General features: G+C 43.7%; 1 protein-coding gene across 1 annotated transcript; it reads left to right on the top strand.

The window, feature by feature from the left end:
• The first annotated feature begins 544 nt into the window (after window positions 1-544).
• On the top strand, window positions 545-6,696 carry LOC138674798 (olfactory receptor 5G25-like). Its single transcript, XM_069762614.1, has 2 exons — window positions 545-1,476; window positions 6,474-6,696. The coding sequence occupies exons 1-2, from the start codon at window positions 545-547 to the stop codon at window positions 6,694-6,696; spliced, it is 1,155 nt and encodes a 384-aa protein (XP_069618715.1).
• Window positions 6,697-16,366: the final 9,670 nt, after the last annotated feature.

Raw genomic sequence — 16,366 nt, 5'->3', positions numbered from 1 at the left:
AGAGGCCTGAAGTGAAGCAACTTTTTATCTCACTTGCACCTTTGGATTATTATTCCAGACTGACTACCACTCACAATTTCAATGTGTTTCAGCAATTGTGAAATTGTACAACTCAAACCAATTTTTTGGGGTCTCTATGTGAAATGAGCTGGCTGCGCTTGATGTCCATAACCTGCTCTTCAACTCTTCAGCAGTCAGTGACATGGCACAAGACTAATATTTAGTTCATCCATTGAATTGCAAATTGTTCGATTTTACGGAGACCTGTGCGGTTTTAGAAATTTTAATCAAAGTAAATTTCAGTGGATTGCTTCAATCATTTCTATGCTGATGGTATCTCTCTAGAATTTGACCTTTGTGATCCCACTATTCCTGGGCTTGAAGAGGAAGTAGCACAATATAGTTTTCACAACCTCTTAGCCACAAGACTCATTTTAATAGACGTTATCAAATCTATTCAATTTTTCATTTTTATGGCAACTATTAAAAGTAGTTGTAATTACTATTATTATTGGCAGCAATTAATTGTTACATTTTTATATTTATGCAGGAAAACAATCTGACTACGGACACAGAGTTTTTTCTTCTAGGATTTCAAAGTGACCAACATTCAAGAATTTTAGTTTTCTGTCTTCTCCTCATGATTTACTCTGGAACAATATGTGGGAATTGTCTGTTAATCACCCTGGTGTCCACCAGCAAGAACCTCCACACTCCAATGTACTTCTTCATCTCACTATTGTCCATCAGTGACATCTTATTGATCACAGATATTGTCCCTAACACTCTCCATATTCTATTGACTAATGGGAAAGCCATTACTTTTATTGAATGTTTGACCCAGTTTTGTATTTTTGGTGGTATAGAAACATCTGAATGTTTCCTCCTCACAGTGATGTCCTTTGACAGATATGTGGCCATCTGCAAACCTCTCCATTACACCATCATCATGACAAGTAGAGATTGTGTGAAATGGGCCATCTTGTCTTGGCTTGTTGGTTTTCTCCTTGCATTCATTGATACCATAACAGTATCGATGATGACGTTTTGTGGACCAAATATCATTGATCATTTTTTCTGTGATCTTGTTCCCCTAATAGAACTTGCTTGTTCTGATACTAAAATTATTCAAATAGAAGTCTACATAATGAGCATTCCTATACTTGTCATCCCCATCACAATTATAATAATTTCTTATGCTAATATCATTTTCACCATCTTCCAGGTTCAGTCTAGCAGTAGACAGAAAGCCTTCTCCACCTGCAGCTCTCACCTCATCGTGGTCTCCATATTCTACTTGACTATATTGAGTGTTTATGTTTTCCCAACAGTAGTTCAAACCTTAAATATTAATAAAATCCTATCACTGCTATATACTGTGTTTACTCCTTTTATAAATCCCATAATTTACAGTCTGAGAAATAAGGAAATAAAAAAGTCAATAAACAAATTAATCAATAAATATTTTCCTATTTTGTAATAAGCTTTTCTTCTCTCGTTCTTATGACATGACTGGTTGTTTGGGATCATTGCTCAACATGTAGTTAGGACTCTGGATGAACGGGAGTAAAGTCTAGAAAAGAGCAGATCTGTTGAGGTTCGAATTATGAAATTTGTTTTGATGTTACTGGGAAATTTGATTAGCAGGAAAGTTGTTTGCAGCAAATGTAATGTTAGATATTATATCTATCCAGGTCCCAGAGCATAATAAATAAAAAAAAGAAGAAAGAAGTAATTCTCATCTCAAAACTCACCTTGTCCAGCATCCATGCAACCCTATTCTCTTCAATTGAGTCCACAGCTTGAGCATCAACTAGCCCTCAAACATCACTGTTTGCCCTTCCATTTTGGCGCTGTGAGGCAGGGACCTGTTACAGCTAGCAGGCACTGTATCTGCTCTCCAGAATGTGCATGGAAGCGCAGTGAGGCCATGAGGGTATACTGCAGACACAGGTGTGGCTGTAATTAGAATAGTGAAGCAGTGACTGATTAATAGCCCTAATAGAAAAAACATTCTCCAAGCCATTTTTAGCTACATGTATAGCGATGCGTTGATCGCATCTGTATGCTGATTGCATACTGTGATAATAGCGACTCAAATATACATAATATGAACAAAAAGGAACTGAGTCAATGCTAATTTAACGTACAAAATTAACAATATTTTATTTTAAACCCGTAAATCACACAAAAGTCAATACAAAAGTTAAAAAGCAACGTATAGAGCAGTATAAAGAAGAACTTTATATACTGGGTCAGTGATAAAAAATCCAAGATGATGAGTACCGCTCACAATGAAAAGCACCGTGGGTAAATATAGTAGGAAAGAGGTAAGGTTACTGCTACAAGTGTTAGATCGTTAGTGGCTAATGAATTGGCTCAGCTGCAAGGCATATTTTGGTCATGGTAAATGATCAGTGGGTGCAGCCAGCTACCAGCAAAAAAATCAAGGAAAAGACCTTCAGACTCCAAACATCTATATATATTTTGGCCACATTTCCTATATACCACATATGAATCGGCAGTAATAAAGTCAATACATAAGATTAAATTCTATTACCCATGGTGATGCAGAGCAAGTGAGCTGGAACTCACTCCCCAACGTACGTTTCGGTACTGATCTCCTTCTTCAGGGGTTGTGGCTAAAGTAGGGAAGAATCCCTGTCTTTATATCCTGCTAGCTAGTCACCTGGTTAGAATGCACCAATTGCGCAGATGTCCAGTGCACATGTGCCCACGTCACTGGTAACAAATCCAGTCACGTGGGGCAACCGGCACATAGTTGTTACCACGCAACCGGTCGTCAACAAAGAGGACACCTGGTGCGCGTGCGCATAGCCACAGCGTCAGTCCCAACCCAGTCACATGGGAGGGCGGGCGCACAGGCACTAGTGTGGCAAGTGTCCAGCGCGCAAGCGCGCTGACATCATCAATGATAGACCTGATCACGTCGTAGCTAGTCTGAAGGTCTTTTCCTTGAATTTTTTTGCTGGTAGCTGGCTGCACCCACTGAACATTTGCCATGACCAATATATGCCTTGCAGCTGAGCCAATTCATTAGCCACTAATGATCTAACACTTATAGCAGTAACCTTACCTCTTTCCTACTATATTTACCCATGGTGCTTTGCATTGTGAGCGGTACTCATCATCTTGGATTTTTTATCACAGACCCAGTATATATAGTTCTTCTTTATACTGCTCTATACATTCCTTTTTTAACTTTTGTATTGACTTTTGTGTGATTTACGGGTTTAAAATAAAATATTGTTAATTTTGTACGTTAAACTAGCATTGACTCAGTTCCTTTTTGTTCATATTATGATTAAAAGCCCTGTAGTAGAGGGGGAGGTGTGTCGGTATTGAGCTTGGAAGCAGACAGAGCAGTTCTCTGCAGAGCTCTTTGTGTGTGGAGCAACACAGGGGCGAAAGGAACTGACACCCTGCATCCCGGGCTGTCTTATGTTGCCAGGCTGCAATCCGGAGGATAGCGTGATGTGCACGGCGTGAGTAGAGACTTGGTATCGGCGGGCGGTCGCCCCAGGGAAATTGGACAAAGGGAAGTATGGCCTGTGTAGGGACTGCCAAGGTAAAGCCGGTTACTGTGTATTTCTGATGGACTGTGTGAAGAAGCCATGTACTGTATATTTTCCTTTGGCCTGCATGAAGAAATCGTTTGCTATGTATTGCTAAATGACTGAATGAAGTAACACAATAAAGAAACGCTTTGTTTGAAGTGGCTTGCGTCACTGCCGTTTCACTGCATATGGTCTTACCGCTTTATCACAGCGCACATTGTAATATCATGATGCTATGCTACACATCACACTGCCCAATGCAGTAAAATCAGTCGGAGGCATTTACAAGCTGAAAGCCAGGACCTGGAATAAAGAAGGCAGAAGATACCACATGCAACAAGGGAAGACACAAAATAGAAACGCCGAGCACTGGATAACAAGCTGTAAAGATGTTGGGACAGGTGAAGGTAAAGGTGAGAATTATCTTGTTTAACCGTTTGCTTAGCCCTCAATGGTTCAGCAAAATGGTGGCAGCAGCTGGTCGCCATTTTAAGTTTGTGAGCAACAAATTTTTTGTAAAAGTTGAGGAAAATTTAATTCTACTCAAATAAATTTGATTATCTATGGAATAAACACATTATATTCAGACTTCGCTCTGAGTAGATCAGAAAAGGCTCTACATGACTGGATATTTAACCTAGAGTACCCCTAGAAATGAAAGAATCTTTCGAAATTAAACTCTATCATCTAACATTTTCTTTTCAACAAAATTTGATTTCCAATCATTTGATTCATCCAGTGCGCATTCTTTTGACAAATTGTGTGATCAAACTGCTGTTATTTTAATTTGGCAGGAACTGCTAAATATATAATATTATTAGCCATTGTGATCACTCAAATCTGGCCACTTGTACAAGGGTGAATTATTCTTAATTATGACAGACATACTATTCCTTTGTTCAGTAAGTCAAGAGACATGAGCCATTGTTTCATGTGGCACTGTCAGTTGCCCCTTTTCATATGATAATTTGTGGAATTACGGATTATATACGGAAACAGCCATGATAATCCACCCTCCAATCTTATGGGGAACAATTCCTTGAAATGGGAGCTGAGGGACTTTAAAAGGACCCTGTTCCTGTAACCAGTGTGATTTTAAGATACTTCAGCATATGGGACCCTGGTTCCAGCTGGTGGTTTACAGAACTGCCCCATTGTCCAATGGAACTGGTGATTTATTTGGATAACCCAGATTGGGATAATCCAGTCACCTGGCCAGATACCTTGCTATGCTTGGTCGGCTTCCTAAGGTTGTTGCTACCTCCTCTCAGTAAGCTGCTGTTTAAGATTGTTCCGTTGGCGGAAATAAGTATTTGATCAATACTGACAAGGGGGCATTCTTTGCGTCTGGAGGAGAGAAGGTTTTTCCACCAACATAGAAGAGGATTCTTTACTGTTAGGGCAGTGAGAATCTGGAATTTCTTGCCTGAGGAGGTGGTGATGGCGAACTCAGTCGAGGGGTTCAAGAGAGGCCTGGATGTCTTCCTGGAGCAGAACAATATTGTATCATACAATTATTAGGTTCTGTAGAAGGACGTAGATCTGGGTATTTATTATGATGGAATATAGGCTGAACTGGATGGACAAATGTCTTTTTTCGGCCTTACTAACTATGTTACTATGTTACTATGATCCCTGGCTGATTTTGTAAGTTTTCCCACTGACTAAGACATTAATAGTATATAATTTAAAGGGTTGGTTAATATTAACATTGAGAGATAGAGTATCAAAAATAAAATCAAGAAAATCACATTGAATAAATTATATACATTTATTTGCATTTTGCAGTTATAAATAAGTATTTGATCCCCTACCAACCATTAAGAGTTCTGGCTCTTACAGACTAGTTAGACGCTCCTAATCAACTCGTTACCTGCATTAAAGACAGCTGTCTTACATAGTCACCTTTATAAAAGAGTCCTGTCTACAGACTCAATCAGTCAGACTCTTCTCTCTACAACATGGGCAAGACCAAAGAGCTTTATAAGGATGTCAGGGGCAAGATCATAGACCTGCACAAAGCTGGAATGGGCTACAAAACATTAAGGAAGATACTGAGTGAGAAGGAGACAACTATTGGTGCAATAGTAAGAAAATTGAAGAAATGCAAAATGACTGTCAATCGATATCGATCTGGGGCACCATGCAAAATCTCACCTCATAGTGTATCCTTGATCATGAGGATGGTGAGAAATCAGTCTAAAACTACACGGGGGTAACTTGTTAATGATCTAAAGGCAGCTGGGTCCACAATCACCAAGAAAACCATTGTTAACACATTACGCCATAAAGGTTTAAAATCCTGCAGTGCCCGCAAGGTCCCGCTGCTCAAGAAGGCACTTGTGCAAGCACATCTGAAGTTTGCCAATGAACACCTGGATGATACTTTGAGTGATTGGGAGGTGCTGTGGTCAGATGAGACAAAAATTGAGGTATTTGGCCTGGTCTGTGTGGTATCTCTAAAGACAGCCAGGCCAGTGGGCAAGAGAACCCTCTCACCCTCGTGTCTCCACAGTCGTTCCTGGCAAGTTTGAAAAATTAGCAACTTGATTCATGTGATTCACCCAAAAAATGCCCACTGACTTTTTTCACAGTGCATCATTTACAGAAGTCTGACATTACTGTTGGTGTGACCAAGCAGGCCTCACCATATTGTATTCATCTATCCCACCACATGCTATAGCACAGCCATTATTGGACACAAATTTAATTTGCTTCAAATCTATTTGCTCAACTCTGCACCCTTTTCCTGAGTCTCTTTGAACTTTGCTGCCTTCAGGACGTCACTGCATGCTGGTTGTCGTGTGGAAAACTTTTTGGATAGAATAGGCATAATTAGAAGCTGGTTAAAGCTTTCCTGAGCATTGTGAGCTATTTCCGCTGGTTTGTCTTTAGCTTTGCCATGATAGCCACCCCTTTGACTGACCTCTGTAAAAGGCCAAAGTCGCCTATGACTAAGTGGTCTCCAAAAGCTGAGAAGGCCTTCCAGAAACTGACGCTAGCCCAGTGCAAACAGCCAGTATTTGTGGTACAGGAATTCTCTAAGGAGTTTGAGGTCCAAATAGACCTGTCAGATGTCGGACTCGGAGCTGTTGTATCACAAGAGGTGAACACGTAAAGGCACCTCATAATGTATTTTAATCTGAAGCTGTCATCCTGCAAGAAGAATTACTCCATAGTGGAGAAGGAATGTTTGGCCATCAAGTGGACATTGGTACTACCTCTTAGGCAAGAAATTTAGGCCAATGTCAGATCATGATGTAAGCCTCGGAAAGCAGGCTCCAGCATGTATAGTGCTGAGAAAGTTAATGAGGAGTATCAGGTCAGTGCCTAGTTTTAGGAGCAATCAAAGAGATGGGTGAACTGACTGCTCACATATCCAACCCCAGGGGTGTGGTGTGGCAGATAAAATGGAGACCAATTTACTAATTTGGTATGTGGGTCTAGAGATTTGTGGATCTCCTGTGTGTTGGTCTGTGTTAAGGCCTCAAGAACTGGATACTAATCTGAGCGGGTGAACTTGCAATACTGTAAGGACTATTTACTTTGCTTTTTCAGTTTGTGCCAGAAAAGACTGTTTTATTGTTTGGTTTAAGGGAGTTTATGCAGTCTTTATAAACCAACCCGGACATTTTAATGACAGCGTTTCTTGTGCCTACCTCAACTGCAATAAAGAGAGTAGAAACCAAACAATATTAAGACTTTGGATGTGGAATGTGAGGTCATAAAAGATTCCTTTACGTGAAATATGTAGGTGTACCAATATTTTTTGTTCAATTTGGGGCATATTATCACAAGTGGATGTGATGCCCGCTAGGGCAGTGGGATACTCAGAACCAGGTCAGATGGCAGAAGTGACCCGGTCCATGGCCTTGGGCACACAATAAAAGCAATGAGGGAAAGTTTGTAGGGGATTTCACGTAATGCCACCTGTGATGTTCGGCAATGGGTAGTCGACGCTGCTTAAGAGGACTGTTTGGGCCGATGGTGTCGCAGCTGAGATGGTTCTGCTCCCCACAGGTGGAGCAAGCCCCAGGGCTACGAGTACAGTCTATCAGGGATCGTGGACTTTGGGGTGTGGGACTGAGGGTGTGGAAAAAGGACTTGAGGACACAACCACTGTAGTTTCTTTTACCTTTAATGGCAGGTGCAGTCCGGTGCACTAGTGACGGGTAGTCATGGAGATCCGGGCAGCCTGGAAGCTTTTCATGGTCCATCTAGCCAGGTGGATTTGGAGGCCTTCCCCTGCGCTACTCCCTAGGTCCTTGGTGCTTAACTTCCCACAAGTCCCTGTCTCTGTCTGTCCATGAAATGAAACATTTCCCCTTATCGCAGGCAGCTTGAACCTGTTCCTGGTGTTACCCCCCTGTTATATGCTGCTGCGCCTCAGGGTGTCAGCTGGGTCCAGTAGACATGCAATCTCCTGCTCTCACATTTCTGTTGCTGGGCCTGCGGTTCCCACACAACCATGGACTCCAGTGTCCAGTCTTTGGCGCTCAGTCCTGGGGTGAGCTCTGTCGCATCCCCAATCCCCTAGCTTCTCCTCACTTGCATCTTCCTCCTTCGCTGTCTGCTCCCCAGACTCTGACTGACTAACCCCAACTCCAGGCCAGAATTTATAGGGAAGCTCCCCTAAAACAGATGTTAGAGCTCCCCCTTCTGGTCTGGAATCTGGAAAGTTGTATGCTGAAGTTAACTGTTAAGGGGACCCATCTTTTCTCCAAGGCATGACATCACCCCCTTTGAGGGAGGTAATTCCACTGTGGCAACTGGACTCCTGGAGTGCCACATGTACAGTTATTATTATATACAGTTGTGCTCAAAAGATTACATACCCGGCAGAATTTTTGCTTTCTTGGCCTTTTTTTTCAGAGAAAATGAATGATAATAAAACCAAAACGTTTTCTCCATTTGTGGTCATTGAATGGGTGAAGCCATTTATTGTCATACTACTGTGTTTTCTCTTTTTAACCCCTTCCCGACCCATGACGCCACGTAGGCGTCATGAAAGTCGGTGCCAATCCGACCCATGACGCCTATGTGGCATGTCATGAAAGATCGGTTAACTCCCATTTCACCCGATCTGCAGGGACAGGGGGAGTGGTAGTTTAGCCCAGGGGGGGTGGCTTCACCCCACCGTGGATACGATCGCTCTGATTGGCTGTTGAAAGTGAAACTGCCAATCAGAGCGATTTGTAATATTTCACCTATTATAACGAGTGAAATATTACAATCCAGCCATGGCCGATGCTGCAATATCATCGGCCATGGCTGGAAACATTGATGTGCCCCCACCCCACCAATCGCCCCCCCAGCCCCCCGATCTGTCGGGTACACTGCTCCGGCTCCCCTCCGTCCTGTGCGCCGCTCCCCCCGTGCTCTTGTCCGCTCCCCCCGTGCTCCAATCACCCTCCCCCGTGCTCCAACCACCCCCCCTGCACTCCGATCCACCCCCCTGCAGTCCGATCCACCCCCCCTGCAGTCCGATCCAACCCCCGATGCTCCAATGCACCCCCCCGTGCTCCGTTCCACCCCTCCCGCGCTCCAATCCCACCCCCCCATGCTCCGATCCCCCCCGTGCTCCCCCCCACCCCATCATACTTACCGATCCTGCCGGGGTCCGTCCGTCTTCTCCCTGGGCGCCGCCATCTTCCAAAATGGCGGGCGCATGCGCAGTGCGCCCGCCGAATCTGCCAGCCGGCAGATTCGTTCCAAAGTGCATTTTGATCACTGAGATAGATTATATCTCAGTGATCAAAATAAAAAAATAATAAATGACCCCCCCCCCCCTTTGTCACCCCCATAGGTAGGGACAATAAAAAACTAAAGAATTTTTTTTTTTCCACTAATGTTAGAATAGGGTTAGGGTTAGGGTTAAGGTTAGGGTTAGGGTTAGGGTTAGGGGTAGGGGTAGGGTTAGGGCTAGGGGTAGGGTTAGGGGTAGGGTTAGGGTTTTGGTATGTGCACACGTATTCTGGTCCTCTGCGGATTTTTCCGCTGCGGATTTGATAAATCTGCAGTGCTAAACTGCTGCGGATTTATCGCGGATTTACCGCGTTTTTTCTGCGCATTTCACTGCGGTTTTACAACTGCGATTTTCTATTTGAGCAGTTGTAAAACCGCTGCAAAATCCGCAGAAAGAAGTGACATGCTGCGGAATGTAAACCGCTGCGTTTCCGTGTAGTTTTTCCGCAGCATGTGTACAGCGATTTTTGTTTCCCATAGGTTTACATTGAACTGTAAACTCATGGGAAACTGCTGCGGATCCGCAGCGTTTTCCGCAGCGTGTTCACATACCTTTAGAATTAGGCTATGTGCACACGGTGCGGATTTGGCTGCGGATCCGCAGCGGATTGGCCGCTGCGGATTCTCAGCAGTGTTCCATCAGGTTTACAGTACCATGGAAAACCAAATCCACTGTGCCCATGGTGCGGAAAATACCGTGCGGAAATGCTGCGTTGTATTTTCCGCAGCATGTTAATTCTTTGTGCGTATTCCGCAGCGTTTTACACCTGTTCCTCAATAGGAATCCGCAGGTGAAATCCGCACAAAAAACACTGGAAATCCGCGGAAAATCCGCAGGTAAAACGCAGTGCCTTTTACCCGCGGATTTTTCAAAAATGATGCTGAAAAATCTCACACGAATCCGCAACGTGGGCACATAGCTTTAGGGTTAGGGTTGGAATTAGGGTTGTGGTTAGGGTTGTGATTAGGGTTATGGCTACATTTGGGATTAGGGTTAGGGGTGTGGGGTGGTTAGTGTTGGAGGTAGAATTGAGGGGTTACCACTGTTTAGGCACATCAGGGGTCTCCAAACGCAACATGGCGCCACCATTGATTCCAGCCAATATCGTATTAAAAAAGTCAAATGGTGCTCCCTCAATTCCGAGCCCCGACGTATGCCCAAACAGTGGTTTACCCCCACATATGGGGTACCAGCATACTCAGGATAAACTGCGCAACAATTACTGGGGTCCAATTTCTCCTGTTACCCTTGAGAAAATAAAAAAATGCTTGCTAAAACATCATTTTTGAGGAAAGAAAAATGATTTTTTATTTTCACGGCTCTGCGTTGTAAACGTCTGTGAAGCACTTGGGGGTTCAAAGTGCTCACCACATATCTAGATAAGTTCCTTGGGGGGTCTAGTTTCTAAAATGGGGTCACTTGTGGGGGGTTTCTACTGTTTAGGCACACCAGGGGCTCTGCAAATGCAACGTGACGCCCGCAGACCATTTCATCAAAGTCTGCATTTCAAAAGTCACTACTTCCCTTCTGAGCCCCGACTTGTGCCCAAACAGTGGTTTACCTCCACACATGGGGTATCAGCGTACTCAGGAGAAACTGGACAACAACTTTTGGGGTCCAATTTCTCCTGTAACCCTTGGGAAAATAAAAAATTCTGGGCTAAATAATTATTTTTGAGGAAAGAAAACGTATTTATTATTTTCACGGTTCTGCATTATAAACTTCTATGAAGCACTTGGGGGTTCAAAGTGCTCACCACATATCTAGATAAGTTCTTTGGGGGTCTAGTTTCCAAAATGGGGTCACGTGTGGGGGGTTTCTACTGATTAGGCACACCAGGGGCTCTGCAAACGCAATGTGACGCCCACAGACCATTTCATCAAAGTCTGCATTTCAAAAGTCACTACTTCCCTTCCGAGCCCCGGCATGTGCCCAAACAGTGGTTTACCTCCACACATGGGGTATCAGCGTACTCAGGAGAAACTGGACAACAACTTTTGGGGTCCAATTTCTCCTGTAACCCTTGGGAAAATAAAAAATTCTGGGCTAAATAATTATTTTTGAGGAAAGAAAACGTATTTATTATTTTCACGGTTCTGCATTATAAACTTCTATGAAGCACTTGGGGGTTCAAAGTGCTCACCACATATCTAGATAAGTTCTTTGGGGGTCTAGTTTCCAAAATGGGGTCACGTGTGGGGGGTTTCTACTGATTAGGCACACCAGGGGCTCTGCAAACGCAACGTGACGCCCACAGACCATTTCATCAAAGTCTGCATTTCAAAAGTCACTACTTCCCTTCCGAGCCCCGGCATGTGCCCAAACAGTGGTTTACCTCCACACATGGGGTATCAGCGTACTCAGGAGAAACTGGACAACAACTTTTGGGGTCCAATTTCTCCTGTAACCCTTGGGAAAATAAAAAATTCTGGGCTAAATAATTATTTTTGAGGAAAGAAAACTTATTTATTATTTTCACGGTTCTGCATTATAAACTTCTATGAAGCACTTGGAGGTTCAAAGTGCTCACCACACATCTAGATAAGTTCCTTTCGGGGTCTAGTTTCCAAAATGGGGTCACTTGTGGGGGGTTTCTACTGTTTAGCCACATCAGGGGCTCTGCAAACGCAACGTGACGCCCGCAGAGCATTCCATCAAAGTCTACATTTCAAAACGTCACTACTTCAATTCCGAGCCCCGGCATGTGCCCAAACAGTAGTTTACCCCCACATATGGGGTATCAACGTACTCAGGAGAAACTGAACAACAAATATTGGGGTCAAATTTCTCCTGTTACCCTTGGGAAAATTAAAAAATTCTGAGCTAAATAATTATTTTTGAGGAAAGAAAACGTATTTATTATTTTCACGGCTCTGCATTATAAACTTCTGGAAGCACTTGGGGGTTTAAAGTGCTCACCACACATCTAGATAAGTTCCTTTCGGGGTCTAGTTTCCAAAATGGGGTCACTTGTGGGGGTTTCTACTGTTTAGCCACATCAGGGGCTCTGCAAACGCAACGTGACGGCCGCAGAGCATTCCATCAAAGTCTGCATTTCAAAACGTCACTACTTCAATTCCGAGCCCCGGCATGTGCCCAAACATTAGTTTACCCCCACATATGGGGTATCACCGTACTCAGGAGAAACTGGACAACAAATATTGGGATCAAATTTCTCCTGTTACCCTTGGGAAAATTAAAAAATTCTGAGCTAAATAATTATTTTTGAGGAAAGAAAACATATTTATTATTTTCACGGCTCTGCATTATAAACTTCTGGAAGCACTTGGTGTTAGGACTGGCGGAACGCACCAAGAAAGATGATATGGATGCGTTCGCAGTCCGGGGTCCACCGTGCAGGTAAAACCTGCTGCTAGTAAATGGCAGACTATATGACGGTACTCAAAAGTATACACACGTGGGTTAACCTCACCCAGTGTGAAGAAAGCGATCCTGTTACGTCACAGGACCGCGGTACCGCACATAGAGCGCGAGCAAGTGGTCAGCGAACTTAACCCCAACTGGGATTGAAGTCCGATTAGACCCTTGCTGGCACAACACCAAAACTAGGTGTGTAAAGAACCTTATTATGTTCTATGAGCACAAGAGTGTGTGCGAAGCCGCACTGACGGACGCCACTATCCACCCAGGCTTGGGTATGGAAAGCGCAAGGCAAGCGCACGGCGCCGTACTGGCGGACACAGCCACAGGACGCTGAGAAGTGTGTAACGTGCAGATGGTTAGTCGGGCGCTAGAGAGATACCATCATCCGCGAGCAGACAACAACACTAGGGAGGGATATTTAGGAGCTTTCATCCTTCGACATACATCCATCTACACACACACAATATAATTGTACACTAGCGCATGGCCGTGCGGTCATGCGCAGTTTATATAGTTGCAGCACAGGAAGTGGCTACAGAAACTTTGCCCTTCCAAGACCTGCCAAGAGGACCAATGGAACGTGCTGCAGAGCCTGAGCACATGACCCTCGATCTCCAACGAGAGATCTTGCCCTGGGCATACTCAGTGTGTGCAGACAAGGACTTAGTCCCAGAGAAGTCCGCTCGCTGCTGACCAGTACTGGCTTTAATGGCAGAGACTGGAGAAGCAGCAGTAACTCTCAGAACAGAGTGAGCAAGATGCTGGGACCGACGTCCCTGCTGAGCAGACTCCACTGCGGCTGGACAAGAATGGGAGACCGCAGCGGAGACGGCTCGAGATTCCCCCTGTGCAGAAGCGGGAACTCGAGACCTAACACTTGAGGGTTCAAAGTGCTCACCACACATCTAGATAAGTTGCTTTCGGGGTCTAGTTTCCAAAATGGGGTCACTTGTGGGGGGTTTCCACTGGTAAGCCACATCAGGGGCTCTGCAAACGCAACGTGATGCCCACAGAGCATTCCATCAAAGTCTGCATTTCAAAACGTCACTACTTCACTTCCGAGCCCCGGCATGTGCCCAAACAGTGGTTTACCCCCACATATGGGGTATCAGCGTACTCAGGAGAAACTGGACAACAACGTTTGTGGTCAAATTTCTCCTGTTACCCTTGGGAAAATAAAAAATTGCAGGCTAAAAGATCATTTTTGAGAAAATATTTTTTTTTTTTTTATTTTCATGGCTCTGCGTTATAAACTTCTGTGAAGCACTTGGGGGTTCAAAGTCCTCACCACACATCTAGATTAGTTCCTTTGGGGGTCTAGTTTCCAAAATGGGGTCATTTCTGGGGGATCTCCAATGTTTAGGCACACAGGGGCTCTCCAAACGTGACATGGTGTCCGCTAATGATTGGAGCTAATTTTCCATTTAAAAAGCCAAATGGCGTGCCTTCCCTTCCGAGCCCTGCCGTGCGCCCAAACAGTGGTTTACCCCCACATATGGGGTATCAGCGTACTTAGGACAAACTGGACAACAACATTTGGGGTCCAATTTCTCCTATTACCCTAGGCAAAAAAGGAAATTCCAGGCTAAAAAATCATTTTTGAGGAAAGAAAAATTATTTTTTATTTTCATGGCTCTGCGTTATAAACTTCTGTGAAGCACCTGGGGGTTTAAAGTGCTCAGTATGCATCTAGATAAGTTCCTTGGGGGGGTCTAGTTTCCAAAATGGGGTCACTTGTGGGGGAGCTCCAATGCATAGGCACACAGGGGCTCTCCAAACGCGACATGGTGTCCGCTAACAATTGGAGCTAATTTTCCATTCAAAAAGTCAAATGGCGCGCCTTCCCTTCCGAGCCCTGCCGAGTGCCCAAACAGTGGTTTACCCCCACATGTGAGGTATTGGTGTACTCAGGAGAAATTGCCCAACAAATTTTAGGATCCATTTTATCCTGTTGCCCATGTGAAAATTAAAAAATTGAGGCTAAAAGAATTTTTTTGTGAAAAAAAAGTACTTTTTCATTTTTACGGATCAATTTGTGAAGCACCTGGGGTTCAAAGTGCTCACTATGCATCTAGATAAGTTCCTTGGGGCGTCTAGTTTCCAAAATGGGGTCACTTGTGGGGGAGCTCCAATTTTTAGGCACACGGGGGCTCTCCAAACGTAACATGGTGTCCGCTAAAGAGTGGAGCCAATTTTTCATTCAAAAAGTCAAATGGCGCTCCTTCTCTTCCAAGCCCTGCCGTGCGCCCAAACAGTGGTTTACCCCCACATATGAGGTATCAGCGTACTCAGGACAAATTGGACAACAACTTTCGTGGTTCAGTTTCTCCTTTTACCATTGGGAAAATAAAAAAATTGTTGCTAAAAGATAATTTTTGTGACTAAAAAGTTAAATGTTCATTTTTTCCTTCCATGTTGCTTCCGCTGCTGTGAAGCACCTGAAGGGTTAATAAACTTCTTGAATGTGGTTTTGAGGACCTTGAGGGGTGCAGTTTTTAGAATGGTGTCATTTTTGGGTATTTTCAGCCATATAGACCCCTCAAACTGACTTCAAATGTGAGGTGGTCCCTAAAAAAAATGGTTTTGTAAATTTCGTTGTAAAAATGAGAAATCGCTGGTCAAATTTTAACCCTTATAACTTCCTAGCAAAAAAAAATTTTGTTTCCAAAATTGTGCTGATGTAAAGTAAACATGTGAGAAATGTTATTTATTAACTATTTTGTGTCACATAACTCTCTGGTTTAACAGAATAAAAATTCAAAATGTGAAAATAGCGAAATTTTCAAAATTTTCGCCAAATTTCCGTTTTTATCACAAATAAACGCAGAATTTATTGACCTAAATTTACCACTATCATGAAGCCCAATATGTCACGAAAAAACAATCTCAGAACCGCTAGGATCCGTTGAAGCGTTCCTGAGTTATTACCTCATAAAGGGACACTGGTCAGAATTGCATAAAACGGCAAGGTCTTTAAGGTCAAAATAGGCTGGGTCATGAAGGGGTTAAAGCATAATGACAACCCAAAACATCCAAATGACCCTGATCAAAAGTTTACATACACCATTTCTTAATACTGTGTATTGCCCCCTCTGACAACAATGACAGCTTGAAGTCTTTTGTAGTAGATGTGAATGAGTTTCTTTATTTTCTCAGATTGTAAAGCTGCCCACTCTTTTTGGCAAAAAGCCTCCAGTTCCTGTGAATTCCTGGGATGTCTAGTATGAACTGTGCGCTTGAGATATGCTCAGAGTGGCTCAATGATATTGAGGTCAGGAGACTGAGATGGCCACTGCAGAACCTTGACTTTGGTCTGCTGTAGCCAATGACAGTTCGACTTGGCCTTGTGTTTTGGTTCATTGTCATGTTAGAATGTCCAAGTACATCCCATGCGCTGCTGCCGGGCTGATGAGTGCAAATTTGCCTCCTGTCTTTGCGGATATTGTGCTGCTTTCATCTTTCCTTCAACTTTGCCAAAGTTTCCTTTGTCTTTGTAGCACACACATCCACAAAACATCAGTGATCCTCCATGCTTTACAGTAGGAACGTTGTTCCTTTCATCATAGGCCTTATTGACCTCTCTCCAAATGTAACGTTTATGGTTGTGGCCAAAAAGTTCAATTTTGGTCTCCTCACTCCAAATTACTTTGTTCCATAA

The sequence above is a fragment of the Ranitomeya imitator genome, chromosome 4 (assembly GCF_032444005.1).
Source record: "Ranitomeya imitator isolate aRanImi1 chromosome 4, aRanImi1.pri, whole genome shotgun sequence".
NCBI classification, from domain to species: Eukaryota; Metazoa; Chordata; class Amphibia; order Anura; family Dendrobatidae; genus Ranitomeya; species Ranitomeya imitator.
Note: the sequence above shows the minus strand (reverse complement) of the source record. Positions and strands in the feature narration are given on the sequence as shown.